The sequence below is a fragment of the Salmo salar genome, chromosome 22 (assembly GCF_965601325.2).
Source record: "Salmo salar chromosome 22, fSalSal1, whole genome shotgun sequence".
Classification (NCBI taxonomy): domain Eukaryota; kingdom Metazoa; phylum Chordata; class Actinopteri; order Salmoniformes; family Salmonidae; genus Salmo; species Salmo salar.
This window is the reverse complement of record NC_138312.1, coordinates 39,195,910-39,223,685: the sequence shown is the minus strand read 5'-3', so window position 1 is coordinate 39,223,685 and position 27,776 is coordinate 39,195,910. Positions and strand designations below refer to the sequence as shown.

The window sequence follows — 27,776 nt, the reverse complement described above, 5'->3', positions numbered from 1 at the left end:
TCCAAGACCATAGGTTTTGGTTACATACATACATTACTTACCCTAGTCTACATACATTCTGCTGCCCTAGAATCACAAGGTGTCTGTGGAGACTAGTTACTTACAATTCTGGCACTTTTTGTTGGGGGGGGGGGGGCACATTTTGGTTAGTGTGTTGAGTTGCTATTCTTACTATTGAAATATAGAGCAAAATAACCAATGGTTTGGGAAAGTACAAAGGCTGTACCTATGGCTATAGAGGCAGTTGAATAAACTAATTTGTTTGGAACTGAACCATTTCCCTGTGGTCATTACTTTTCTGCAAGATGTGTAAAAAAATGTTTTATTGTCAAGCATATATCTATTATAAGGGTGACAGGTGTGACTATTCTACCATTGTTATATAATTTATTCTTGAAATATGTATTCCTGGAATATTAGTCAGGGCTGGATAATGTATCCAGGTGTGAACCTGTTCAGTATTCTCGCGCTCTACAGTTTTCCTGGCGCTCTGAATGTCTGCGTTCGAAGCTGTTCTATATTTTGGTATCGATGCTCTCTGGGGCATGGCTCTGTGGACACTACAGTAGATTATCCTATTAGGGCGACCGCGGCACATGCTCCGTTATATCTACGGAGAGCGTAAATTTTAATGCTGAGCGTGGGGCTGAGGTCATTGCACAGTTTAGTGTTAGGAAAAAAAAAATCGTCTCTTAGCCTCCATTTTGAGTAGTATGGAATAGCATAGTTTGTATCGACCACTACGCTGGCAGTGTCAACCTAAAAACGACACTAAGAGCCTCCGACATGGACGACCTGTTCAGTCCGAGAAGGTAATGGCGTTGCCTCGTACATTTGACATTGTTTTAGACGCGAATATTTTACATTTCTGTGTTTACCTTGCCATTTTTATGACATACTTGGAATTGCAATGGTCGCGATGGCGTTAGCTCGATCCATGTAGCTAAAGCTAGCAATCTATCGTACGGATAAAATATTTCAGTATCTAGATATATTTAATTGATCACGCGGTGCATTGTGGATTACTGTCATCTGTGTCAATTCAGCTGTCACAGATTTGGTGTGGTTTCTGTCGATTTTCACTTCGGCTCCCGGGAAAAGACTTATGTCAATACTCCATTTTGCGAGACTGTCGGGCCACGTAAATAGACAATGACGATGTGAGAATGCTTATTTAAGTGTAAAGTATGCGTTATTATACGCTTCAAAGCAACACGCATCATGCTATGCTTATTTTGTAAAAAGGCAAGTGTGATAAGCATTGCAAGTGGCTGGAGACAGGACTCGTTTATGTAATGTTTGGAGGGAACGTAATAGCCGCATTCAGATTGGCCTTCACTGATGGATGGGCGGGATTAAAGAAAACCGCTGTCCAATTGAAATACAAGATTAACCCAGTAATATGAAATATTTAGATTAGGATTAGGGATTAAGATTTTGTTAGGCTCATAGCCTATTTGCCTTGTGATTTGTGTTAAATATGTTTAATTCCTTTGCATATGCATGCACTAGTATGTCAGAAAAAAGGAAGGAATCTAGCACTAGTTTTTTTTCTGTTTTAGAACAGAACATTAACATTGCTATATGGTTATAAACATTACAATGCAATACAATTTAACTGTCCATATGTTACAGCAAACAACAGAAATTTGATAGCACACATCACACACATTTGAGAGGAGCACAGGGTCAAGCTACAGTGCAGCGCCCCTGGATGAAGAGCATGTTGTGGGGTTAAGGGCCCTGCTCAAAGGCCCAACGGTAGGGGATTGTTAAAATGTGAACCCAGCAGCCCTTCAGTTGTCAGATCAAATCTCCTCTTTATTTCTAGCGCTCGGCTCGGGATTCAAACAGTCAAGCTTTCTGCTAATGCTCCAATTCCTTAGCCGCTGGGCTACCTACCTGCCATTACACTGTTCACTTGATTGATACTACAATTGATAATGACATTTTGTCAACATGTGACTTGAATAAAACAATGAGTTTTTAATGGTGAGCGAGCGTTACGCCTTTTCAATGATTATCTAATAAAATGTTTCTTGATTTTAGTTTTTATTCTGTTCAAATCAGTTGCAAATATAGTATCCTCTATGTACAATAACAGTATAACAATGTAATATCTAACTGTTATATGTTATAACTGAATTATTCTTATTTCCAGGAGCCTGAACAGCACGCAGGGGGAGATCAGAGTGGGATCAAGTCATCAGGTAATAGTCCATTAACCCCCTTTAAGCAGGCTGTCCCTCTCTAAGGTATTGCACATTTGAGACCTTACCATATAGCAGTACCGGTATGTCTTCAACAATCTCCATTGGTTTAGTGTTGCAAAATTTGAGAGCCTCATGATACATACAGTATGTCATAAACTATCTCGCTGTCATAACCTGACATATATTTGTATGTATTTGTGAAATACATGGTGCATATCTCATATCACTGTAATCAACTGTCTGTGACAGTGAGACAAACATGGTATTTATCTGTCTGTATTATTTGTGTGTATGCAGGCTAAGCTCCCTGAGCTGCAACCACGCCCTGTGTTTGGTGTTCAGACTCAGACAGAGAATGAAGAGCTGGTGTGGATGCCAGGGGTCAATGATTGTGACCTCCTCATGTACCTCAGAGCTGCCAGGTTAGTGTCGACTCTGCAGCACTCATATTAGCCTGGTCCCAGATCTGTTTGTGCTGTATAGCCAACTCCTGTGGTTGTTGTTGGGTATACAGCACAAACAGATCTGGGACCAGGCTACACTTGTAGTGTATCTCTTGTGTGATGAATGGTGCAACCCTGCCAGATTTAAAGACGGATGGGATTCATACAAAACCTGGTGTCTGTCAGCCCTGCATAACACTGGTGTTGAGAGTAAGAGTGAAGTGCATTATTATGGTCATTAAGTAGTGTGTAGAACATCATCGTTTCAGTTTGACTGCTGCTGGTTTTTAGTTGTCATTTAGTATAGAGACTTTTCCTTTCAGAGTTCTTCTAGCTAGCCTGTCAGGTCATTATTGTTAAAGATAATGTCATTTAAAAACACTTCTGTAGGCGACTGTAGTGCACAATGTTTGTCATGCTTGTCATCCTGACTGACTGCACAGCAGGATTTATTTATCTTCCATGTCTCTTCCTGATTGAAGGAGCATGGCAGCGTTTGCAGGGATGTGTGATGGAGGATCCACAGAGGACGGGTGTTTGGCGGCCTCTCGTGACGACACCACACTCAACGCTTTAAACATGGTGAGCAGGAATACTTTTCTGCATTTAAATGGGAATATGAAATAGAACAATGAGATCATTTCATTTTCACTTAAATGTAATAGTTTTTTGTTTTTGTTTTTTTAAACATTGTAGAGAAATGTTTTTATAAAAAAATATAGTGTACAATTGCAAAAACAATATATTGTTACAAATAAGATCTTGAACCCTTCTCAGTAGATCTTTTATTGTCTCCCTCCCTCTACAGTTACACGCCAGCCGTTACGACGCAGCTAAAGCTCTCCAGCGCCTAGTGAAGAAACCTGTGCCCAAACTCATTGAGAAATGTTGGTCAGAAGATGATGTGGTAAAGCAGCCTTGCACCATGCTTACTTCAGGTCCAAAGACAATGTTTAACTTTAGGCACTTGGGCCCGATTTATAATTGAGATGAGCATTGTAACTCTGACTTTTGCATAAATCATTCATTGATGTCAACGTGAGATTTGCTCAGATATTTTAGTTAAGCGCTCTACACAGAATATGGCCCTATGTGTTGTTAGAGCTGCTCTGTGGTTACATCGGGTTACTCCAATATGTATTATGGCCATTGTGTAACATAGACAATAGTGAAACAATATGAAACACGTTTACACTGCATGGTATATTGTTGACTGTTTGTTTTTATTTCACCCACAATCACTTTACAATCAACAGAAGCGGTTCATCAAAGGTTTGAGACAGTACGGCAAGAATTTCTTCAGGATTCGCAAAGAGCTGCTGCCCAACAAGAAAACGGTAAATGAAAACACCTGGTGTAATATATTTTACTATCATACTATGTCTTATGTCTGTCTAGACATAACAGACATATAACTGGACATAACTATACACTCAATCAACAGACCTAACTGTTTGCAATGCAGTCAGTGGTTCCTTCTTATTTGATGTATTTGCTGATATACTTACATTTTACATTTACATTTTAGTCATTTAGCAGACGCTCTTATCCAGAGCGACTTACAGTAGTGAATGTATACATTTTTTTTTGTATTGTCATTTACTTGTTACGTTCCCCAGCAAGAAAACCAAATAATTTCACTCAAACAGAACGGGGAACTAACAAAGAGTCACTGACAACAACCAAAACAAAACAGGTGGGGTTTTAGGAGGGGCAGTTTTTATGACTTTATAACCACGTCGTTTCTCCCTGACCATGTCGTATGGGAGAGAGAGGGTAACAGTAGAACAAAGGGACTCTCCCTATCTCATCCCAGAATTTGAGAATTTAACAATAGTCCTATTTTGGAGAATGTGTAAACGGTCGGTGGAGAAGCCAGCTACGACCTGGTCCGTTTTGTTTTATGTTTATGACCTCATGAAAGACAATACAGCAACATTACCCTAACTCTGTTTATACAGGTTCCTCAGTTATGAGGCTTGTATCTAATTCTTGTATAAAATGAATAAGTAAGATGAAACTGTTTGCGAAAGGATGTGATGTTAAGCTTTAACCTCTATGGGCTAGGTGGGATGTTAGCGTCCCACTCTATTCAACAGCCAGTGGAATCGCGTGGCGCGAAATACAAATACCTCAAAAATGAAATTATTTCAATATTTCAAACATACGACTATTTTACACCATTTGAAAGATAAGACTCTCGTTAATCTAACCACATTGTCCGATTTCCAAAAGGCTTTACAGCGAAAGCAAAACATTAGATTATGTTAGGAGAGTACATAGACACAAATAACCACACAGCCATTTTTCAAGCAAGCATATATGTCACAAAAACCCAAAACACAGCTAAATGCAGCACTAACCTTTGATGATCTTCATCAGATGACACTCCTAGGACATTATGTTATACAATACATGCATGTTTTGTTCAATCAAGTTCATATTTATATAAAAAAACAGCTTTTTACATTGGCGTGTGATGTTCAGAAATTGTATTCCCACCGAAAACTTCCAGTGAATTTACTAAATTACTCATAATAAACGTTGACAAAATACATAGCAATTATTTTAAGAATTATAGATACAGAACTCCTTTATGCAATCGCTATGTCAGATTTTAAAATAGCTTTTCGGCGAAAGCACATTTTGCAATATTCTGAGTACATAGCTCAGCCATCACGGCTAGCTAATTTGGCACCCAAGTTCGGGGCAACCTAAACTCAAAATTACTATTAGAAAAATTGGATTACCTTTGCTGTTCTTCGTCAGAATGCACTCCCAGGACTGCTACTTCCACAACAAATGTTGTTTTTGTTCCAAATAATCCATAGTTATGTGCAAATACCCCCGTTTTGTTCGTGCGTTCAGGTCACTATCCAAAGGGTAATGCGCGAGCGCATTTCGAGACAAAAAATTTCAAAATGTTCCTTTACCGTACTTAGAAGCATGTCAAACGCTGTTTAAAATCAATTTTTATGGTATTTTTCTCGTAAAATAGCAATAATATTCCAACCGGACAATGCTGTATTCATTCAAAAAGGAAGAGAAAAAATGACAAGGTCTCGTGAACGCGCATTTCCAATCTCTTAGCCACCAGGCAGTCCACTGACAAACTGTGCTCCTGTACTCTGCCCGGAGACAGGAGATGCGTCAATCCGCTTTCTGAATGCTTTAGAGAGCCAATGGAAGCCTTAGAAAGTGCTACATAACCCCACGGGCACTGTAGTTTCGATAGAGAAGCAAAGGGAGAACTACAAATTCGCAAACAGGCCACTTCCTGCTTGGAATTTTCTCAGGTTTTTGCCTGCCATATGAGTTCTGTTATACTCACAGACACCATTCAAACAGTTTTAGAAACTTCAGAGTGTTTTCTATCCAAATACTAATAATATGCATATTCTCGTTTCTGGGAAAGAGTAGTAACCAGTTTAAATCGGGTATGTTTTTTATCCGGCTGTGAAAATACTGCCCCCTTGCCCAGACAGGTTAAAATGAGAGAATTGGCCTCCCATGTAAAGTTTAACTAAGTCAGTAGCCACGCCGAAGTGAATAGACATTGGTTGGAAATGATGAACCAACCCCTTTTCAACTCTTGAATAAAAGCCTCCGTGACGAAAAGCCAACTCAGTTCCAAATAAAGGGAGGACTTCCCTCCACGTTGAAAAGGGCCAATTTTAACTCTACAGGCCAGGAAACGTGAGAGCTTGCGCCACACGTGAAATGGTATGAACTCTGAACTATTGATCACCTAAAGAAGAAGTGCATACTAAACTAGCATATATCAGACTGCAGCTGAACATATGCGCAAATCTAGTACGAGAACACTGACCGACGAGGAAGCATCTCCAGAGTGAGATAAACCTCTCAGACCACGTGAACCTCTCACACGATGACCCGGAAGATTCCACAAAGGACGAGGGCGACATCGACTGGGCAAACCAGAGCCTCACATCACCAGCTCAACTATCGAAGCCAGCTTCACGTTAAATACAGTGCATTGCTTTTCCGAATGGGCGATCGTTAGTGGCATATGTATTTATGTGAGAATAGCTTTCCAGGTCTGATAGAGACCAATGTTCCTTAGTCTTCCTTCCAAAACCCCCTTCTCTTCTCTCTGAAGCTATCGTGTTATAACCAAACTGTTTGTGTTCAGTCCACTAGGGACGGTATTTACTGTATAATGTTATTATGTATTGTATATTCTGTAATTGTTTAATTAGTTAGTAAATAAATAATTTAGCCAATTTGTGTATGGATGATTCATAGTAGAGTCTCGGTTTGTGCAGATAACCAAGAATTTTACGACGTTCAGATGAGACTGGTGGAAGGTAATAATAATAATTAATTAATAGAAGAATAATTGATCAGATATTAAAATCTGAATAGTTATATTTGGAAAATTATAATTTTGTAATCTGAACATTTTCCGTGGTGCCTTAACTTCCTAGTTAATTAAATTTACATTATTAGTTTAATCACGTAATAATAATTACAGAGAATTGATTTGATAAATAACAGTCTTCACATTTAATGATAAGTCAGAGACACGACACTAACGATGTGACATCATTTGGCACGCCCTACGTGCTAACATGCTAAAGTCCATCCTCAAAACATAATTGGAAAAACCAAAGCCTGTAACGCACTCCAGCAACACATTCAATATCATTATCTGTATCTTCATTGGAATCTGCACACTGTGCCCTCTTCTTAAATCCCGTGTTGTGTTGTTGGCAGGGGGAGTTGATCACATTCTACTATCACTGGAAGAAGACGCCTGAGGCTGCAGGCACGCGGCCGTACCGTCAGCACCGTAGACAGCCGTCCTCACGCAAGGCCAAGACTCGCGCCACCGCTGCCACTGTGAACACCCCTTCCCAGTCCCAATCCAGTGAGTCCCGGGGGTTTTCAATTCCTCTAAGATTTAGCTTATTTTATGGCCGGGTTCCTGGACACAGATTAGGACTAGAAGGGGATAGTGGGGTAAGTGGAGCCGTTTTTTACATTCAACATCACTCAGTCAAGGAAAATATTGTATTCTTTCTAACAAAGATATACACTATGTATACAAAAGTGTGTGGAAACCCCTTCAAATTAGTTGATTCGGTTATTTCAGCCACACCCGTTGCTGACAGGTGTATAAAATTGAGCACACAGCCATGCAATCTCCATAGACAAACATTGGCAGTAGAATGGCCTTAGTGAAGAGCTCAGTGACTTTCAACATGGCACCGTCATAGGATGCCACCTTTCTAACAAGTCAGTTGGTCAAATTCTGCCCTCCTAGAGCTACCCTGGTCAACTGTAAGTGCTGTTATTATGAAGTGGAAACATCTAGGAGTAACAATGGGTCAGCAGGGAAGTGGTAGGCCACGCAAGCTCACAGAATGGGACCGCTGAGTGCTGAAGCGCGTAAAAAAATCATCTGTCCTTGGTTGCAACACTCACTACCGAGTCCCAAACTGCCTCTGGAAGAAATGTCAGCACAAGAACTGATCGTTGGGAGCTTCATGAAATGGGTTTCCATTGGCCGAGCAGCCGCACACACGCCCATGATCACCATGCGCAATGCCAAGCATCGGCTGGAGTGGTGTAAAGCTCGCCGCCATTGGCCTCTGGAGCAGTGGAAATGCGTTCTCTGGAGTGATGAATCACGCTTCACCATCTGGCAGTCTGACGGACAAATTTGAGTTTGGCGGATGCCAGGAGAACGCTACCAGCCCCAATGCATAGTGCCAACTGTAAACTTTGGTGGAGGAGGAATAATGGTCTGGGGCTGTTTTTTATGGTTCGGGCTAGGCCCTTTAACGCTACAGCATACAATGACATTCTAGACAATTCTGTGCTTCCAACTTTGTGGCAACAGTTTTGGGAAAGCCCTTTCCTGTTTCAACTTGACAATTCCCCCGTGCACAAAGCGAGGTCCATACAGAAATGGTTTGTCGAGATCAGTGTGGAAGAACTTGACTGGCCTGCACAGAGCCCTGACCTCAGCCCCATCGAACACCTTTGGGATGAATTGGAACACCATCTGCGAGCCAGGCCTAATCGCCCAACATCAGTGCCAGACCTCACCAATCCTCTTGTGGCTGAATGGAAGCAAGTCCCTGCAGTAATGTTCCAACATCTAGTGGAAAGCCTTCCCAGAAGCGTGGAAGCTGTTATAGCAGCAAAGGGGGGGATCAACTCCATATTAATGCAGATGATTTTGGAAAGAGATGTTTGAGCAGCAGGTGTCTACATACATTTGGTCATGTAGTGTATACATATACTGCTCAAAAAAATAAAGGGAACACTAAAATAACACATCCTAGATCTGAATGAATGAAATAATCTTATTAAAAACTTTTTTCTTTACATAGTTGAATGTGCTGACAACAAAATCACACAAAAATAATCAATGGAAATCCATTTTATCAACCCATGGAGGTCTGGATTTGGAGTCACACTCAAAATTAAAGTGGAAAACCACAACACAGGCTGATCCAACTTTGATGTAATGTCCTTAAAACAAGTCAAAATGAGGCTCAGTAGTGTGTGTGGCCTCCACGTGCCTGTATGACCTCCCTACAACGCCTGGGCATGCTCCTGATGAGGTGGCGGATGGTCTCCTGAGGGATCTCCTCCCAGACCTGGACTAAAGCATCTGCCAACTCCTGGACAGTCTGTGGTGCAACGTGGCGTTGGTGGATGGAGTGAGATGATGTCCCAGATGTGCTCAATTGGATTCAGGTCTGGGGAACGGGCGGGCCAGTCCATAGCATCAATGCCTTCCTCTTGCAGGAACTGCTGACACACTCCAGCCACATGAGGTCTAGCATTGTCTTGCATTAGGAGGAACCCAGGGCCAACCGCACCAGCATATGGTCTCACAAGGGGTCTGAGGATCTCATCTCGGAACCTAATGGCAGTCAGGCTACCTCTGGCGAGCACATGGAGGGCTGTGCGGCCCCCCAAAGAAATGCCACCCCACACCATGACTGACCCACCGCCAAACCGGTCATGCTGGAGGATGTTGCAGGCAGCAGAACGTTCTCCACGGCGTCTCCAGACTCTGTCACGTCTGTCACGTGCTCAGTGTGAACCTGCTTCATCTGTGAAGAGCACAGGGCGCCAGTGGCGAATTTGACAATCTTGGTGTTCTCTGGCAAATGCCAAACGTCCTGCACGGTGTTGGGCTGTAAGCACAACCCCCACCTGTGGACGTCGGGCCCTCATACCACCCTCATGGAGTCTGTTTCTGACCGTTTGAGCAGACACATGCAAATTTGTGGCCTGCTGGAGGTCATTTTGCAGGGCTCTGGCAGTGCTCCTCCTGCTCCTCCTTGCACAAAGGCGGAGGTAGCGGTCTTGCTGCTGGGTTGTTGCCCTCCTACGGCCTCCTCCACGTCTCCTGATGTACTGGCCTGTCTCCTGGTAGCGCCTCCATGCTCTGGACACTACGCTGACAGACACAGCAAACCTTCTTGCCACAGCTCGCATTGATGTGCCATCCTGGATGAGCTGCACTACCTGAGCCACTTGTGTGGGTTGTAGACTCTGTCTCATGCTACCACTAGAGTGAAAGCACCACCAGCATTCAAAAGTGACCAAAACATCAGCCAGGAAGCATAGGAACTGAGAAGTGGTCTGTGGTCACCACTGCAGAACCACTCCTTTATTGGGGGTGTCTTGCTAATTGCCTATAATTTCCACCTGTTGTCTATTCCATTTGCACAACAGCATGTGAAATTTATTGTCAATCAGTGTTGCTTCGTAAGTGGACAGTTTGATTTCACAGAAGTGTGATTGACTTGGAGTTACATTGTGTTGTTTAAGTGTTCCCTTTATTTTTTTGAGCAGTGTATATTTCAGGATGATGTGTATTCCTGGAAATAATCAGAATTCATGTAAACATTACAGTTTTGAAAACATAGCATGTCCCCAAAAAACTGGTCTCTTGGCACAACTTACCCTGTGTATGGGGTAAGTTGAGCTGCGGGAAAGGATAAGTTAACTTCTCTAGGGCCGGCGGGACGAAATCGTCCCACCTACGTAACAGCCAGTGGAATCCTGTGGCGCGTTATTCAAATACCTTAGAAATGCTATTACTTCAATTTTTCAAACATATGACTATTTTACACCATTTTAAAGACAAGACTCGTTAATCTAACCACACTGTCCGATTTCAAAAAGGCTTTACAACGAAAGCAAAACATTAGATTATGTCAGCAGAGTACCCAGCCAGAAATAATCAGACACCCATTTTTCAAGCTAGCATATAATGACACAAAAACCCAGAAGACAGCTAAATGCAGCACTAACCTTTGATGATCTTCATCAGATGACACACCTAGGACATTATGTTATACAATACATGCATGTTTTGTTCAATCAAGTTCATATTTATATCAAAAACCAGCTTTTTACATTAGCATGTGACGTTCAGAACTAGCATACCCCCCGCAAACTTCCGGTGAATTTACTAAATTACTCACGATAAACGTTCACAAAAAGCATAACAATTATTTTAAGAATTAAAGATACAGAACTCCTCTATGCACTCGATATGTCCGATTTTAAATTAGCTTTTCGGTGAAAGCACATTTTGCAATATTCTCAGTAGATAGCCCGGCATCACAGGGCTTGCTATTTAGACACCCAGCAAGTTTAGCACTCACCAAAGTCAGATTTACTATAAGAAAAATGTTATTACCTTTGGTGTTCTTTGTCAGAATGCACTCCCAGGACTTCTACTTCAATAACAAATGTTGGTTTGGTCCCAAATAATCCATAGTTATATCCAAATAGCGGCGTTTTGTTCGTGCGTTCAAGACACTATCCGAAAGGGTAAATAAGGGTTACGAGCATGGCGCATTTCGTGACAAAAAAATTCAAAATATTCCATTACCGTACTTCGAAGCATGTCAACCGCTGTTTAAAATCAATTTTTATGCCATTTTTCTCGTAAAAAAGCGATAATATTCCGACCGGGAATCTGCATTTAGGTAAACAGACGAAAGAAAATAAAGCATGGGGTCGACTCGGGCACGCGCCTAAGCCCATAGTACTCTGATCGGCCACTTGCCAAAAGCGATAATGTGTTTCAGCCAGAGGCTGCCTCGATATCGTTCAGCTTTTTCCCGGGCTCTGAGAGCCTATGGGAGCCGTAGGAAGTGTCACGTTAGAGCAACGATCCTCAGTCTTCAATAAAAAGAGCCCAGATGAACAACAACTTGTCAGACAGGCCACTTCCCATATAGAATCCTCTCAGGTTTTTGTCTGCCATATGAGTTCTGTTATTCTCACAGACACCATTCAAACAGTTTTAGAAACTTTAGGGTGTTTTCTATCCAAAGCCAATAATTATATGCATATTCTAGTTACTGGGCAGGAGTAGTAACCAGATTAAATTGGGTACGTTTTTTTCCGGCCGTGTCAATACTGCCCCCTACCCCCAACAGGTTAAGCCGCCACAAAATACCAGTCTCAACAGTGAAGAGGCGACTCCGGGATGCTTGCCTTCTAGGCAGAGTTGCAAAGAAAAGGCCATATCTCGGACTGGCCAATGAAAAGAAAAGATTAAGATGGGCAAAAGAACACAGACACTGGATAGAGAAACTCTGCCTAGAAGGCCAGCAGCCGGAGTCGCCTCTTCACTGTTGACGTTGAGACTGGTGTTTTACGGGTACTATTTAATGAAGCTGCCAGTTGAGGACTTGTGAGGCGTCTGTTTCTCAAACTAGACACTCTAATGTACCTGTCCTCTTGCTCAGTTGTGCACCGGGGCCTTCCATTCCTCTTTCTATTCTGGTTAGAGCCAGTTTGCGCTGTTCTGTGAAGGGAGTAGTACACAGCATTGTACGAGATCTTCAGTTTCTTGGCAATTTCTCACATGAAATAGCCTTCATTTCTCAGAACAAGAATAGACTGATGAGTTTCAGAATGAAGTTCTTTGTTTCTGGCCATTTTGAGCCTGTAATCAAACCCACAAATGCTGATGCTCCAGATACTCAACTAGTCTAAAGAAGGCCCGTTTTATTGCTTCTTTAATCAGAACAACAGTTTTCAGCTGTGCTAACATAATTACAAAGGGTTTTTCTAAGGATCAATTAGCTTTTTAAAATGATAAACTTGGATTAGCTAACACAACGTGCCATTGGAACACAGGAGTGATGGTTGTTGATAATGGGCCTATAGTACGCCTATGTAGATATTCCATTAAAAATCAGCCGTTTCCAGCTACAATAGTCATTTACAACATTAACAATGTTTATTCTGTATTTCTGATCAATTTGATGCTATTTTAATGGACAAAATGGTTGCTTTTATTTAAGAAACAAGGACATTTCTAAGCGACCCCAAACTTTTGAACGGTAGTGTGCATTCATTACAGAATTTGCAACAGACTGTGTGCCCTCAGGCCCATACTCCACTATCACATATCTACAACACAAAATCCATGTATACGTGTGTGTATAGTGCGTATGTTGTCATATGTGTGTATGCATGTGTCTGTGCCTTTGTTTGTGTTGCTTCCCAGTCCCACTGTTCCATAAGGTGTATTTTTTTTAATCTGTTTTTTAAAATCTGATTCTACTGCTTGCATCAGTTACCTGATGTGGAATAGAGTTCCATGTAGTCATGACTCTATGTAGTACTGTGTGCCTCCCATAGTCTGTTCTGGACTTGGGGACTGTGAAGAGACCTCTGGTGGCATGTCTTGTGGGGTATGCATGGGTGTCTGAGCTGTGTGCTAGTCGTTTAAACAGACAGCTCGGTGCTTTCAACATGTCAATACTTCTCACTAATACAAGTAGTGATCTTTCCTCTACTTTGAGCCAGGAGAGATTGACATGCATATTATTAATATTAGCTCTCTGTGTACATCCAAGGGCCAGCCGTGCTGCCCTGTTCTGAATCAATTGCAATTTTCCTAAGTCCCTCTTTGTGGCACCTGACCACACGACTGAACTGTAGTCCAGGTGCGACAAAACTAGAGACTGTAGGACCTGCCTTGTTGACAGTGCTGTTAAGAAGGTAGAGCAGTGCCTTATCATGGAAATACTTCTCCCCATCTTAGCTACTGTTGTATCAATATGTTTTGACCATGACAGTTTACAATCCAGGGTTACTCCAAGCAGTTTAGTCACCTCAACTTGCTCAATTTCCACATTATTTATTACAATATTTAGTTGAAGTTTAGGGTTTAGTGAATGATTTGTCCCAAATTTAATGCTTTTAGTTTTTGAAATATTTAGGACTAACTTATTCCTTGCCACCCATTCTGAAACTAAGGGTCTGTTTCTATCATCTAGTCCAGTAACTGTAGATAACACAATAGGAGTGGGTGTTGTCTTTGTCTGAATGAATAGCAGTGAGTATAGTCTTTAATCTGATATCTTCTCTCTCCTGTAGTGGACATAAGTTCAGCCAGTGAGGACGACCTGGACAGTGAAGACAGCGAGCAAGGCACCTGTGGACACTGTGCCACAACCAGTGAGTATCGCTTAACTCTCTCCGTTTCTTTATTTCCCCCATTGATTTTATTGGTTTGCATTGATGTCATGTATCATACTTGCTCCACCAGCCACCGGTGCTCAGTTCAATGGGTTCTGATGTACTGTATGTTTCTGTCCTATGTTGATGACAAATCACATTTCTCCTCTTGTGATCAATAAAGTTTATTCCATTCAATGCTTTAATTTCAGACTCTAAGGACTGGCAGCACGGAGGCCGGGATAACATCCTCCTGTGTACCACCTGTCGTACCTACTACAACAAACATGGCTGCCTGCCGCCTGGCCCTAAGCCTGCTGACCCTCCCTTCATGTTCAAACCTGTCAAAGAGGAAGAAGAGGGCAACGGGAAGCACGGCATGAGGACGCGACGCAGCAGAACACCGGTAAGCCTGGGAACCGCCCATCTTAGCCCCATCTTGTGTATACCTCCCTTCCTCACTGCCACCCACACTCCTCTCTCTCTCTTTCTCTACCACCCTCTCTCTCTTTCCCTACCACCCTCTCTCTCTTTCCCTACCACCCTCTCTCTCTTTCTCTACCACCCTCTCTCTCTTTCCCTACCACCCTCTCTCTCTTTCCCTACCACCCTCTCTCTCTTTCCCTACCACCCTCTCTCTCTTTCTCTACCACCCTCTCTCTCTTTCCCTACCACCCTCTCTCTCTTTCCCTACCACCCTCTCTCTCTTTCCCTACCACCCTCTCTCTCTTTCCCTACCACCCTCTCTCTCTTTCCCTACCACCCTCTCTCTCTTTCCCTACCACCCTCTCTCTCTTTCCCTACCACCCTCTCTCTCTTTCCCTACCACCCTCTCTCTCTTTCCCTACCACCCTCTCTCTCTTTCCCTACCACCCTCTCTCTCTTTCCCTACCACCCTCTCTCTCTTTCCCTACCACCCTCTCTCTCTTTCCCTACCACCCTCATCATTATCTTTCTCTCTCAATTGTTGTTATAATATCTTTCAATACTCTAAGTTGTATCTCTCTCCAGTTGTCTTCATTAAGAAGTGGCCACAAGAGGCTGACCGGCTCTCCTACCAGTGAAGACCAGCAGTCCAGTAGCCATCCCTCTCCCGCCCCCAGTGGAGCTAGCTCCACCTCCAACGCATCCAGAACCTCCTGTTTAGAGAAGACTGATAACACAAAGAAGCCTGGCAAGGTACAGTCACACACATATATTATTTTTGAAGTTAGGGAAATAGATTTGAATGCACAGTAATGGCGCATTTGTGAATTGAAGTACACCTAATATCATATAGAATCATAACATCTAGTTGTATTTCTGCCATTCAGACCAAGGCTTCCCCTTTGTCCAAATACTTTTTACTGCGTTATATATGCATGTAGAACTGAATTGAATAAGTGAATAATATTTCTTCCATCTAACAGAAGATAAAGGAAGAGGCGCCCCTACCAAAGAGTACTAAACGTTCCAGGGAGAGTGCAGCCCAGGACCCAGAGGAGCCTGAGAGAACACCAACTAAAAGGACGAAGACACTGCAGGTCAGACAGAGTGTAAGACAGTAGGAAAGCAATAACAGCTACAAGGTGCAAGATCAGAGAGAAGCAAAATGAGGTTAACCAGCTCTCAGAAACATATCACTTTTGTTGCCTCGTTATTCTTTAGTTAATGTCTTATCTTCCTGCACTGAGCTACATTGTTGGGTGTAACTCGATCTATCCAGTGGCTCTTTTTGGGTAACATTAGCATGATGAGAACCTCCCCTCACCAACAATTCTAACCTTGTGTCTCCATCCTCCTCTCAGGGTGAACAGGCAGAGTGCCGGTCGGAGGCAGAGGGGGGTGAGGTGGAGGAGGAGAGCTGCTCAGACAGCCGCAGTGCCCAGGACGACGGCAGCAGCGACACCAAAGACATCGACCAGGACAACCGCTCCTCCTCCCCCAGCATCCCCAGCCCTCGCCAGGGCAACGAGAGTGACTCCGACTCCTCAGCCCAGCAGCTCCAGGGTGCCCACCAGGCAGCAGCAGAGACCGTCAGTGCCCCTGCTGCTGCCCTGGCTGAAACACAGACCCCACAGATTGTTCCTCCATCACAGGTTGCAGGCTCAAACACATCTCTGCCTCCCCAGGGTACCTCTCCCTCTGCAGAGCCTGGCCAGGTACAGGCCCAGGCAACCCCCTCCCCAGAGCCCCCCCAGCCTTCAGCCACCTCTGCTCAGGCTGGTCAGTCAGTTAGCTATCAGACAAGTCCCCCACACAACCGACCCCTACCCCCCTCCACTCACCCTCTCGCTGGCCCCTCACCCATCCCTCCTCTGCTGGGACAGGCCTTCCATCCTCCAACTCCTGTATTCCAGGGTCCTCTTCCTTCTCCTGGCTCTCTGCCTCCCACCCAACCCCTGTCCCTCCATGGTGCTCCCACCCAGTGCCCCCACCCCCAGCGACCCCCTCCTCACTTTCCCAGGGAACCCTCCTTCCCCCAGGCCCTCCCCCTCACCTCCGGGCCCCAAATCAAACCACCCCCAACCACACCCATCCCTCCATCTTACAAGCAGCCACCACACCTCTCTTCTTCCCTTGCTCCCCCTTTCCCGCAGATGCCATCCAACCTGCCCCCTCCTCCAGCACTGAAGCCCCTCAACTCCCTGCCCAACCAGCACCCTCCCGGTGCCCCTCCACCCCCCCTCCAGCTCATGCCCCAGTCCCTGCCCATGCAGCAGGGACTCCCACCCCAGCCTCCCGTGCTCACGCAGCTGCAGAACCTCCCTGGCAGAGGCAGCCACTCCCAACCCCACTCCTCCCTGCCCTCCTGCTCTGCCCCCTCAGCCTTGCACCCTGTTCTCTCTGCCTCTTCCCCCTCTACCATGGGTCCAGTCCCTAGTCTCCAGCCCTCCTTCTCCTCCCTGCGCCCCTCGCCCGGAAACCCCATTGGCATTGGAGGGTCACATGTCCAGATTAAAGAGGAGCCATTGGATGAATGTGAGGAGCTTGAGAGTCCGCCCCCTCCACCCAGAAGTCCCTCACCGGAACCTTTGGTTGTCAACATCGCCAGTCATGCCAGCCAATCAGCACGGTACTTACTGCATGACATCACTCCAGACAGTCCTGTAAGATGGGCCTCCTTTACAGAGTTTATTATGGCCATTGTGTTTCTCAAATGTTAACAGATGTTGTTCATCTGAATTACATATGTTCTCAAACAATATTGTTGTGTGATTGCTATATATGCTGTTTGATTCATTTCAGGTTTTTCAAACACCTGGACCGTGGCTACAACTCATGCTCCAGAACAGACCTGTTCTTCACTCCCCTGGCCTCGTCCAAGCTGGCCAAGAAGAGAGAGGAGGCTGTGGAGAGATCCAAGAGAGAGGCTGAGCACAATGCCCGAGAGAGGGAGAAGGACAGAGAGAGGGAGAGGGAACGAGAGAGGCAAGAAGACAAAAATGCTGTGAGTAATATTTCCTCTGTTCCTTTTTTTCTTTGACATAACTTCTAACTTAAGTTCTCAACTTGCCTACCTGGTTAAATAAAGGTGAAATAAATAAAAATAAATAACTGACGTGATGTTATCAATGATATTATTACGTACTAGAACAACAATGTTATCAATTATATTATAACATACTAGTACAACAATGTTATCAATGATATTATTACCAGTGGTGGAAAAAGTTCCAAACTCTCATACTTGAGGAAAAGTAAAGATACTTCAATAGAAAATTACTCAAGTAATAGTCACCCAGTCAAATTCTACTTGAGTAAAAGTCTAAAAGTATTTGGTTTAAAATATACTTAAGTATGAAAAATAAATGTAATTGCAAAAATATAGTTAAGTATCAAAAGTAAAATTAAAAGTATAAATCATTTCAAATTCCTTATTTTAAGCAAACCAAATGGCACCATTTTCTTGTTTTTGAAATTAACGGAAAGCCAGGGGCACACTCAGACATAATCTGTGTGTTTAGTGAGTCCGCCAGATCAGAGGCAGTAGGCATAATCAGGGATGTTCGGTTGATAAGTGCGTGAATTTGACTATTTTCTTGTCCTGCTAAGCATTCAAAATGTAACGAGTACTTTTGGGTGTCAAAGAAAATGTATGGAGTAAAAAGTACATTATTTTGATTGTGTGAAGTAAAGTAGTCAAAAATTTAAATAGTAAACTACAGATACCCCAAAAAACTACTAAAGTAGTACTTTAAAGTATTTTTACTTAAGTACTTTACACCACTGATTATTATATACTAGTACAACAATGTTATCAGATGGATGTTTTGGATACCTGTAGGACTCTATACATTGTTTTCTCGCAAATTTGAACCACCTAAATGAGCCTCTTCCTCTTCCAGAGAGCGTCCAGCTCGTCCCACGACAGCCGTATGAGTGATGTCCAAATGTCCGGCCAGGTCCACATGCGCTCCTCCTTCGAGCAGCCCCCCACCAGTGTGGCCGCTGTACCCCCTTACATCGGCCCCGACACCCCGGCCCTGCGCACCCTCAGTGAGTACGCCCGACCCCATGTCATGTCCCCCACCAATCGCAACCACCCCTTCTTCGTGTCCCTGTCCCCTGGGGATCCTCTGCTGGCATACCACATGCCCGGCCTGTACGCCGCCGAGCCCAGCCTGAGAGAGAGGGAGCTCCGTAACCTCCGGGAGAGGGAGCTCCGTGAGAGGATGAAGCCTGGCTTCGAGGTCAAGCCCCCGGAGATGGAGACCATGCATCCATCAGCCAACCCCATGGAGCACTTTGCCAGACATGGAGCCCTGGCCCTGCCACACATCGCTGGGCCGCCCCACCACCCCTTTGGCCACTTCCACCCAGTCATGCAGAACCACCTGGAGAGGGAGAGGCAGGCACTGGCCCTGGCCGGGCCCCAGATGCGTCCGGAGCTGAGCTACGCTGAGCGACTGACTGCTGAGAGGCTCCATGCTGAGAGGATGGCATCTGTGGCTAACGACCCGGCCGCCAGGCTGCAGATGCTCAACGTCACGCCGCATCACCACCAGCACTCCCACATCCACTCACACCTGCACCTACATCAGCAGGACCCACTCAACCAAGGTGAGGGTAAGGACACTTCTATTCAATTATATTCTGTCTTGTTTCATCTTCAGGATATGTGTGTACTGTATATGTGTGTACTGTAAATGTGTGTACTGTATGTGTGTACTGTATATGCAGAAATTGATTATTGTTTTAAAAACAAGAACATTTGATTTGTATTATATATATTTTTTTATATTCTTATTTAATGATGTTTGATAGTCTTATTTAATGTTGAGAGAAGAGGCTGACTCTCCTCACTGTATTACTCTGTCTACCTACCAGTGTAGTCATCAGTTGATATGTGTGCACTGTTCGTCCCCCTGCCCAATATTAACTGATGTTTATGAAATGTGTTAATTTATATATTGTTTGTTCTCCTGCCTCATTAGATGTGTGTTACTGTCACCCAGGTAATGGGCCCCACCCTCTGGATCCCCTGGCTCCTGGGCCCCGTCTGGCCCGCTTCCCCTTCCCTGGAGGCCCCATCCCCAACCCTCTGCTCAACGACCTGCCCCACGACCACGACATGTTGCGACACCCACTGTTTGGTGAGGAACAATAACATTCACCTTGACTATCTATATGGGAATACACACACATTCAATTCACTGTATTCAGACTATATTTCTGTGATTGTGAGGTGACTAAGACTCACTCTGATGTTTTGTGCCCCTTGATCAACATCCAAACAGCCTATGCCGCTGTTGCAGGAGCAGGGTACCCCCGTGAGCTCCAGGGGCCCATCCCCCAGATGTCTGCAGCCCACCAGCTCCAGGCCATGCACGCCCAGTCAGCAGAGCTGCAGAGGCTGGCCATGGAGCAGCAGTGGCTACATGGACACCACCACCTACAACACGGGGGGCCTCTGCCCGGACAGGAGGATTACTACAGGTGAGGTGATTACCAACTCCGAAGAATAACGACAACAACAGTTTACCTGAACACAGTGCTTTCATTTATGCATTTACTGAAAAATTGAAATCACTAGATAAAGTTGGATCTTGATTATTGATGAGCTAATATTACATTTTATTCTAAATAAATGTCACCTGAACACATTGAATACTTTAAAGAAGCCAATGCTTTTATTTATGTATCAGCATTTATTGAGAAATCATAAATCACTAGACAAAAGTGGGATCTTGGTTTATTGATGAACTATTGCACTAACATTAATAAACTCAGAAAAAAAGAAACGTCATCTCACTGTCAACTGAAAACTTAACATGTGTAAATATTTATATGAACATAATAAGATTCAACAAAAGACGTAAACTGAACAAGTTCCACAGACATGTGACTAACAGAAATTGAATAATGTGTCCCTGATCAAAGGGGGGGGGGTCAAAATCAAAAGTTACAGTCAGTATCTGGTGTGGCCACCAGCTGCATTAAGTACTGCAGTGCATCTCCTCCTCATGGACTGCACCAGATTTTCCAGTTCTTGCTGTGAGATGTTACCCCACTCTTCCACCAAGGCACCGGCAAGTTCCCGGACATTTCTGGGGGGAATGGCCGTAGACCTCACCCTCCGATCCAACAGGTTCCAGACGTGCTCAATGGGATTGAGATCCAGGCTCTTCGCTGGCCATGGCAGAACACTGACATTCCTGTCTTGCAGGAAATCACGCACAAAACGAGCAGTATGGCTGGTGGCATTGTCATGCTGGAGGGTCATGTCAGGATGAGCCTGCAGGAAGGGTTCCCATGAGGGAGGAGAATGTCTTCTCTGTAACGCACAGCATTGAGATTGCCTGCAATGACAACAAGCTCAGTCCGATGATGCTGTGACACACCGCCCCAGACCATGACGGACCGTCCACCTCCAAATCAATCCCGCTCCAGAGTACAGTGTAACGCTCATTCCTTCGACGATAAACGCAAATCCGACCATCACCCCTGGTGAGACAAAACCGTGACTCATCAGTGAAGAGCACTTTTTGCCAGTCCTGTCTGGTCCAGCGACGGTGTTGCCGGTGATGTCTGGTGAGGTCCTGCCTCTCAGCCTATTGCAGACAGTCTGAGCACTGATGGAGGGATTGTGCGTTCCTGGTGTAACTCGGGCAGTTGTTGTTGCGATCCTTTACCTGTCCCGCAGATGTGATGTTCTGATGTACCAATCCTGTGCAGGTGTTACACGTGGTCTGCCACTGCGAGGCCGATCAGCTTTCCGTCCTGTCTCCCTGTAGCGCTGTCTTAGGCGTCTCACAGTATGGACATTGCAATTTATTGCCCTGGCCACATCTGCAGTCCTCATGCCTCCTTGCAGCATGCCTAAGGCACGTTCACGCAGATGAGCAGGGACCCTGGGCATCTTTCTTTTGGTGTTTTTCAGAGTCAGTAGAGAGGCCTCTTTAGTGTCCTAAGTTTTCATAACTCTGACCTTAATTGCCTACCGTCTGTAAGCTGTTAGTGTCTTAACGACCGTTCCACAGGTGCATGTTCATTAATTGTTTATGGTTCATTGAACAAGCATGGGAAACAGTGTTTAAACCCTTTACAATGAAGATCTGTGAAGTTATTTGGATTTTTACAAATTATCTTTGAAAGACAGGGTCCTGAAAAAGGGATGTTTCTTTTTTTTCTGAGTTTAGTTTATTAATGTTATTTTCCTCCACAGCCGTCTGAAGAAAGAAGGTGACAAGCCATCGTGAGACACCTGATGACGTGAGTCACCATGGAAATGCATAAAGAGATAGTAATGCTGTGTACTTTTGAAATACATTATGTGACAACTAATCTTAGTTGATCTTTTTTTATTAGTCTAAATGTAATTGAGAGTTAAGAATCTTTGTGGCTCATAATGCTTGTTTCTTGCTCAGCACTTAAAGGGATAGTTTACTCCCAAATCATCAAGTTTGTGAGAGTATTTCATATCTCAATAATGGTCTGTTATAAAATGAAAGATTAGCATAGTTGTCAGTCCTGTCTCCCTATAACCCTAAAGTTTTTTTTGTCTATAGACGTTACACATTTTTCCACTTGATATGGATTTCGTACCTTTTAGATTTCTCCTAATGCAATATAGCGGGCAGGATCTACACAATAGATGGTGTGGAATATAGCTCAGCTTTGAAGTTATGAAAACATCTGACAAACGTTGATTAGGGGCTGACTATCCTTTTACTTTCTAAACAGTCTGACTGATCTCCTTGTACAGAATGAATATTTAATATTATGTTTGGATGATTGACTGTAATAACCTTGCATGACTGTTTCCCTTCGATTTTCATCAGAACTTAGAGTAGCGTTGCTAATGTGTGATTAGACAACAAAAAAAGCATAGTAGATACATTTTATTCTATATCTGCTAAATATTTGTCTAAACCCTAAAGTTTTATATATATTTCAAGATGTTTTCACAATTTAACCTACGTCTGACACATACAGTAACATTTTTTAGATTGTAAATAATATGTTCAATATTCTATATTATTAACTATGATTATTATGAATATTAGTGAATTCTTGACTTGCAAGCTGGCACAATAAAGTTAAATTATTTAGCTATATACACACAGAATATATGCCGTTATAAAGTAAAGTGAGTTAACACAGACAATTATAAATTGGAGTATCACTATTGTCACCCCTGACATAAAACGGTCTTTAGAACAGTGGATCCAGAAAGTAATATTGTTTTGGTTAGACAAAACAGAAAAGCATTTAAACCTTGGCATCTCTACCATGGACAAACCTTGTTTGAATATTTATGTGAAATAATATGGAAAAACAAAGTGTATGCATTGCATATTTATTTGAATAAATGACTCTGCAATAACATGATAAAATGTATTGTTCAAACTATACCCTCTATGTATGTGATGGATGGATGGATGGATGGATGGATGGATGGATGGATGGATGGATGGATGGATGGATGGATGGATGGATGGATGGATGGAAGGAAGGAAGGAACTTTTGGGGAATTGTTTATGTGGTAACAGTAATAGGCCAATAGGGGGCAATCCTCACCCTTCCTTAGTGAAACTGTTGTTTCAATAGGATCACTTTCGAATCAATCAGATCAAGCATTAACCGGCGGTGTCTGTGGTATAGCTGCTTTGAGCTGTCAAATCGGTGAGCAGCTGCTCTTGATCATTGTCACGAAGCCACACCCATCCCACTCGCGTTAGAATTTCAGAACGAGAAAGTGTAGGCTATAAAGAAATAATGTACGCTCAAATTTAAAATCATTAAACAAAATAATGAGGGTTTCTATCAGCCTAATCGAGGTGTAGATTACATTCCAGTGTTCGAACTTGTAAACAAGGCTGCATGGGATTTCTCTTAATGCGACTTTGTGCATTTGCCAATGGCGAAGGTATAATTCCAGGAGCCGCTTGTGGATTTGACAGCTCTAACGCAGTTCAATCTCTGACAGCGCCAAAACAATCGCTATGCGGGTATCAGCTTAAGTGGATCTGATTGAATAGAGTCCCTAGTCTCGAGCATATGGGACTGTAGACCCCACATTCAGACCTGTGCAATAATAAATGTAGACTGAGTCAAAGAGATGTATGGTAAGTTGAATTGCTTAACAATGACAAATAGCTTCTTGAAGTTATTCAATCAATTTACACACAACACCATACTGTATATTATAGAGGTTCATTAAACTTGTCTAAGGTGAAAAGTGCTAGTGTTGCTCTTGATATTGATTTCACATTTGTCAAATATGGTAGATATTATTTGGCCTTTCTTTCCACTGCTGATAAATCCATTCAGAGCCTTGCATAGACCTTGTTAACATTAGCCTTTAATAATCATGCAGAATAATGATGAAATACATTGTTACTTTAATAGGTGCACAATATGATATTATGTTTTGTAAACGACAGAGCCCTTGTTGGAAATGTCATTGAGATCTTATGGTAATTTACTACAGCTGAATGATTTGTTTGGGCTGACCATAATTTAGATAATTAATTAAGTACACAACAACAAGCACATATCAAATTGTATCAATTCTTTCAATTGGACATACTTAAAACTCTTCCTCCAATGTTTTTCTCTTCACTCAACGTAACGCTTTGGAAGTACATTCCGTCATGCAAGTCATGACATGTACAATATACACAACATGACCAAAAGTATGTGAACAACTGCTCGTCAAACATCTCATTACAAACTCATGGGCATTAATGACTTGGTCTCCCCTTTGCTGCTATAACAGGCTCCACTCTTCTGGGAAGGCTTTCCACAAGATGTTGTAACATTGCTGCGGAGACTTGCTTCCATTTAGCCACGAGCATTAGTGAGGTCGGGCACTGATGTTGGGCGATCAGCCCTGGCTCACAGTCTGTGTTCCAATTCATCCCAAATGTGTTCGACGGGGTTGAGGTCAGGGCTCTGTGCAGGCCAGTGAAATTCTTTCACACCGATCTCGACAAACCATTTCTGTATGGATCTCGCTTTGTGCACGGGGGCATTGTCATGCTGAAACAGGAAAGGGCCTTCCCTAAACTTTTGCCACAAAGTTGGAAGCACAGAATCGTCTAGAATTCCATTGTATGCTGTAGCGTTAAGATTTTCCTTCACTGGAACTAAGGGGCCTAGCCTGAACCATGAAAAACAGCCCCAGACCATTATTCCTCCTTCACCAAACTTTACAGTTGGCACTATGCATTGCGGCAGGTAGCATTCTCCTGGCATCCGCCAAACCCAGATTCGTCCGCTAGACTGCCAAATGGTGAAGAGTTATTCATCACTCCAGAGAATGCGTTTCCACTGCTCCAGTCCAATGGTGGTGAGCTTTACACTTGGCAATGCACATGGTGATCTCAGGCTTGTGTGTGGCTGCTCGGCCATGGAAACCCATTTCATGAAGCTCCCGACTAACAGTTTTTGTGCTGATGTTGCTTCCAGAGGCAGTTTTGAACTCGGTAGTGAGTGTTGCCACCGAGGTCAGACGATTTTTACGCGCTTCAGCACTCGGCGGGCCCGTTCTGTGAGCTTGTGTGGCCTACCACTTCACGGCTAAACCGTTGTTGCTCCTAGACATTTCCACTTCACAATAACAGCACTTTCAGTTGACCGGGGCAGCTCTAGCAGGGCAGAAATTTGACGAACTGACTTCTGTCGGTAAGATGGCATCCTATGATGGTGCCACGTTGAAAGTCACTGAGCACTTCAGTAAGGCCATTCTACTGCCAATGTTTGTCTATGGAGATTGCATGACTGTGTGCTCGATTTTATACATCTGTCAGCAATGGGTGTGGCTGAAATAGCCTAATCCACAAATTTGAAGGGGTGTCCACATACTTTTGTATATATAGTGTATTTGATATAATCTTTGCATAGAAGTGGCCTACACTATGTTTGTTGAACATGTACATTCACATAATTTTTATCCCTTTTACAAGATCAGAATATTATGCAAAGTTCTGCCATTTGCATGCATGACAAAGCAAAGAGATGGTGTGGCTTCTCTTCATGCATTAACATAAACCTACCTGCTTGACTGACATCTTTGACTTACACGTAACCCTGACAAATACATTTTCTCCACATAGACTTTCTACATACAAATGGCATTGATTTTACTTTGCACATTTATCAAAAATAGGCTCTCTGGTTGCCTTCCAAATGTTCTTGATAAAACTAAATAACTGAAATGCTGACTGAATTAAATCACAACAAATGCATTTTACATGAACCAAATACTCTGTTTTACACACATGAAAGCACCACATAGTCATGCTTACCATGTTGCTGTAAAGTGACATCGACATACTGTACAGTCTAATAGTTTCTATGGTCCTCTGTTATCACAGAAAAATGTTAGCCCTGCTATGTAGGTGTGTTTAATGCAATCTGAGAAATGTTTGCACACTGAACATATGATCACTAAATTAGAACATATCTCACTGTCAAAACGTATATAATTGACCAGCTCAAGCTTCCCGCTGAGTAAAACATTAGGGGCCGGTGTCCCAGATACAGATTAAGCCTAGTCCTAGACTAAAAAGCACTTTCAGTGGAGATTCTCCACCAAACTTGCTTTTTAGTCCAGGACTAGGCTTAATCTGTATCAAGAAAAACCACCCCATGTGGATTAGAATACTTATGAACTTTACTACTACTGTACTGCCAGTAAACACTATGTTATGATATGGCAAATACTACTGTGATTGAGATATAAATGGTTGTTAGTGTTAACTCGAAATGACACAACGACAAGGTTCCAGTTTAACAAAGTTTACTATACCGTATGAACACACTACAAGGTAGCCATTCCACTCAAGGCTAGGTCCATCAACAACTGAACTTCCCGCGCAGGCGCACTCTTGACAGAGTGATACCCCCGTAATAATAGAAATATAGGCATACTTAAAACATGAACTTACAGTGAGGAAAAAAGTATTTGATCCCCTGCTGATTTTGTACGTTTGCCTACTGACAAAGAAATGATCAGTCTATAATTTTAATGGTAGGTTTATTTGAACAGTGAGAGACAGAATAACAACAAAAAAATCCAGAAAAACGCATGTCAAAAATGTTATTAAATTATTTGCATTTTAATGAGGGAAATAAGTATTTGACCCCTCTGCAAAACATGACTTAGTACTCGGTGGCAAAACCCTTGTTGGCAATCACAGAGGTCAGACGTTTCTTGTAGTTGGCCACAAGGTTTGCACACATCTCAGGAGGGATTTTGTCCCACTCCTCTTTGCAGATCTTCTCCAAGTCATTAAGGTTTCGAGGCTGACGTTTGGCAACTCGAACCTTCAGCTCCCTCCACAGATGTTCTATGGGATTAAGGTCTGGAGACTGGCTAGGCCACTCCAGGACCTTAATGTGCTTCTTCTTGAGCCACTTGTTGCCTTGGCCGTGTGTTTTGGGTCATTGTCATGCTGGAATACCCATCCACGACCCATTTTCAATGCCCTGGCTGAGGGAAGGAGGTTCTCACCCAAGATTTGACGGTACATGGCCCCGTCCATCGTCCCTTTGATGCGGTGAAGTTGTCCTGTCCCCTTAGCAGAAAAACACCCCCAAAGCATAATGTTTCCACCTCCATGTTTGACGGTGGGGATGGTGTTCTTGGGGTCATAGGCAGCATTCCTGCTCCTCCAAACACGGTGAGTTGAGTTGATGCCAAAGAGCTCCATTTTGGTCTCACAACACTTTCACCCAGTTGTCCTCTGAATCATTCAGATGTTCATTGGCAAACTTCAGACGGGCATGTATATGTGCTTTCTTGAGCAGGGGGACCTTGCAGGCGCTGCAGGATTTCAGTCCTTCACGGCGTAGTGTGTTACCAATTGTTTTCTTGGTGACTATGGTCCCAGCTGCCTTGAGATCATTGACAAGATCCTCCCGTGTAGTTCTCAGCTGATTCATCACCTTTCTCATGATCATTGCAACTCCACGAGGTAAGATCTTGCATGGAGCCCCAGGCCGAGGGAGATTGACAGTTCTTTTGTGTTTCTTCCATTTGCGAATAATCGCACCAACTGTTGTCACCTTCTCACCAAGCTGCTTGGTGATGGTCTTGTAGCCCATTCCAGCCTTGTGTAGGTCTACAATCTTCATCGACCTGGCCAAGGGTTTCGACTCTGTCAATCACCATATTCTTATCGGCAGACTCAACAGCCTTGGTTTCTCAAAT

At 43.5% G+C, this 27,776-nt stretch overlaps 1 protein-coding gene across 10 annotated transcripts; it reads left to right on the top strand.

Annotated features, from left to right (window-relative positions):
• Window positions 1-533: 533 nt before the first annotated feature.
• LOC106583561 (arginine-glutamic acid dipeptide repeats protein) lies at window positions 534-22,953 on the top strand. Of its 10 annotated transcripts, XM_082967600.1 has the most exons (18): window positions 537-812; window positions 1,636-1,761; window positions 2,162-2,210; window positions 2,511-2,635; window positions 3,139-3,238; window positions 3,465-3,563; window positions 3,913-3,993; window positions 7,394-7,547; window positions 14,054-14,134; window positions 14,347-14,540; window positions 15,146-15,313; window positions 15,544-15,669; window positions 15,922-17,189; window positions 17,363-17,564; window positions 18,463-19,183; window positions 19,552-19,710; window positions 19,855-20,053; window positions 21,783-22,953. In XM_082967600.1, the coding sequence occupies exons 4-18, from the start codon at window positions 2,586-2,588 to the stop codon at window positions 21,814-21,816; spliced, it is 3,636 nt and encodes a 1,211-aa protein (XP_082823726.1). In that variant the 5' UTR covers window positions 537-812; window positions 1,636-1,761; window positions 2,162-2,210; window positions 2,511-2,585; the 3' UTR covers window positions 21,817-22,953. The 10 variants fall into 10 exon arrangements, with proteins under 10 accessions (XP_082823718.1, XP_082823721.1, XP_082823723.1 ...); XM_082967592.1 differs by lacking the exon at window positions 1,636-1,761 and having other exon boundaries at window positions 534-812; window positions 15,547-15,669; XM_082967595.1 differs by lacking the exon at window positions 1,636-1,761 and having other exon boundaries at window positions 535-812; window positions 15,547-15,657.
• The last annotated feature ends 4,823 nt before the right edge of the window (window positions 22,954-27,776 follow it).

Bases quoted from the DNA above. Each gene is read 5' to 3' on its own strand.
- LOC106583561 (XM_082967591.1), top strand. From the start codon at position 787: ATGGACGACCTGTTCAGTCCGAGAAG. The intron at 15,670-15,921 runs GTAAGACAGTAG...TCCTCCTCTCAG, and splicing joins CACTGCAGGTCAGACAGAGT to GGTGAACAGGCAGAGTGCCG. The intron at 17,565-18,462 runs GTGAGTAATATT...TTCCTCTTCCAG, and splicing joins GGCAAGAAGACAAAAATGCT to AGAGCGTCCAGCTCGTCCCA.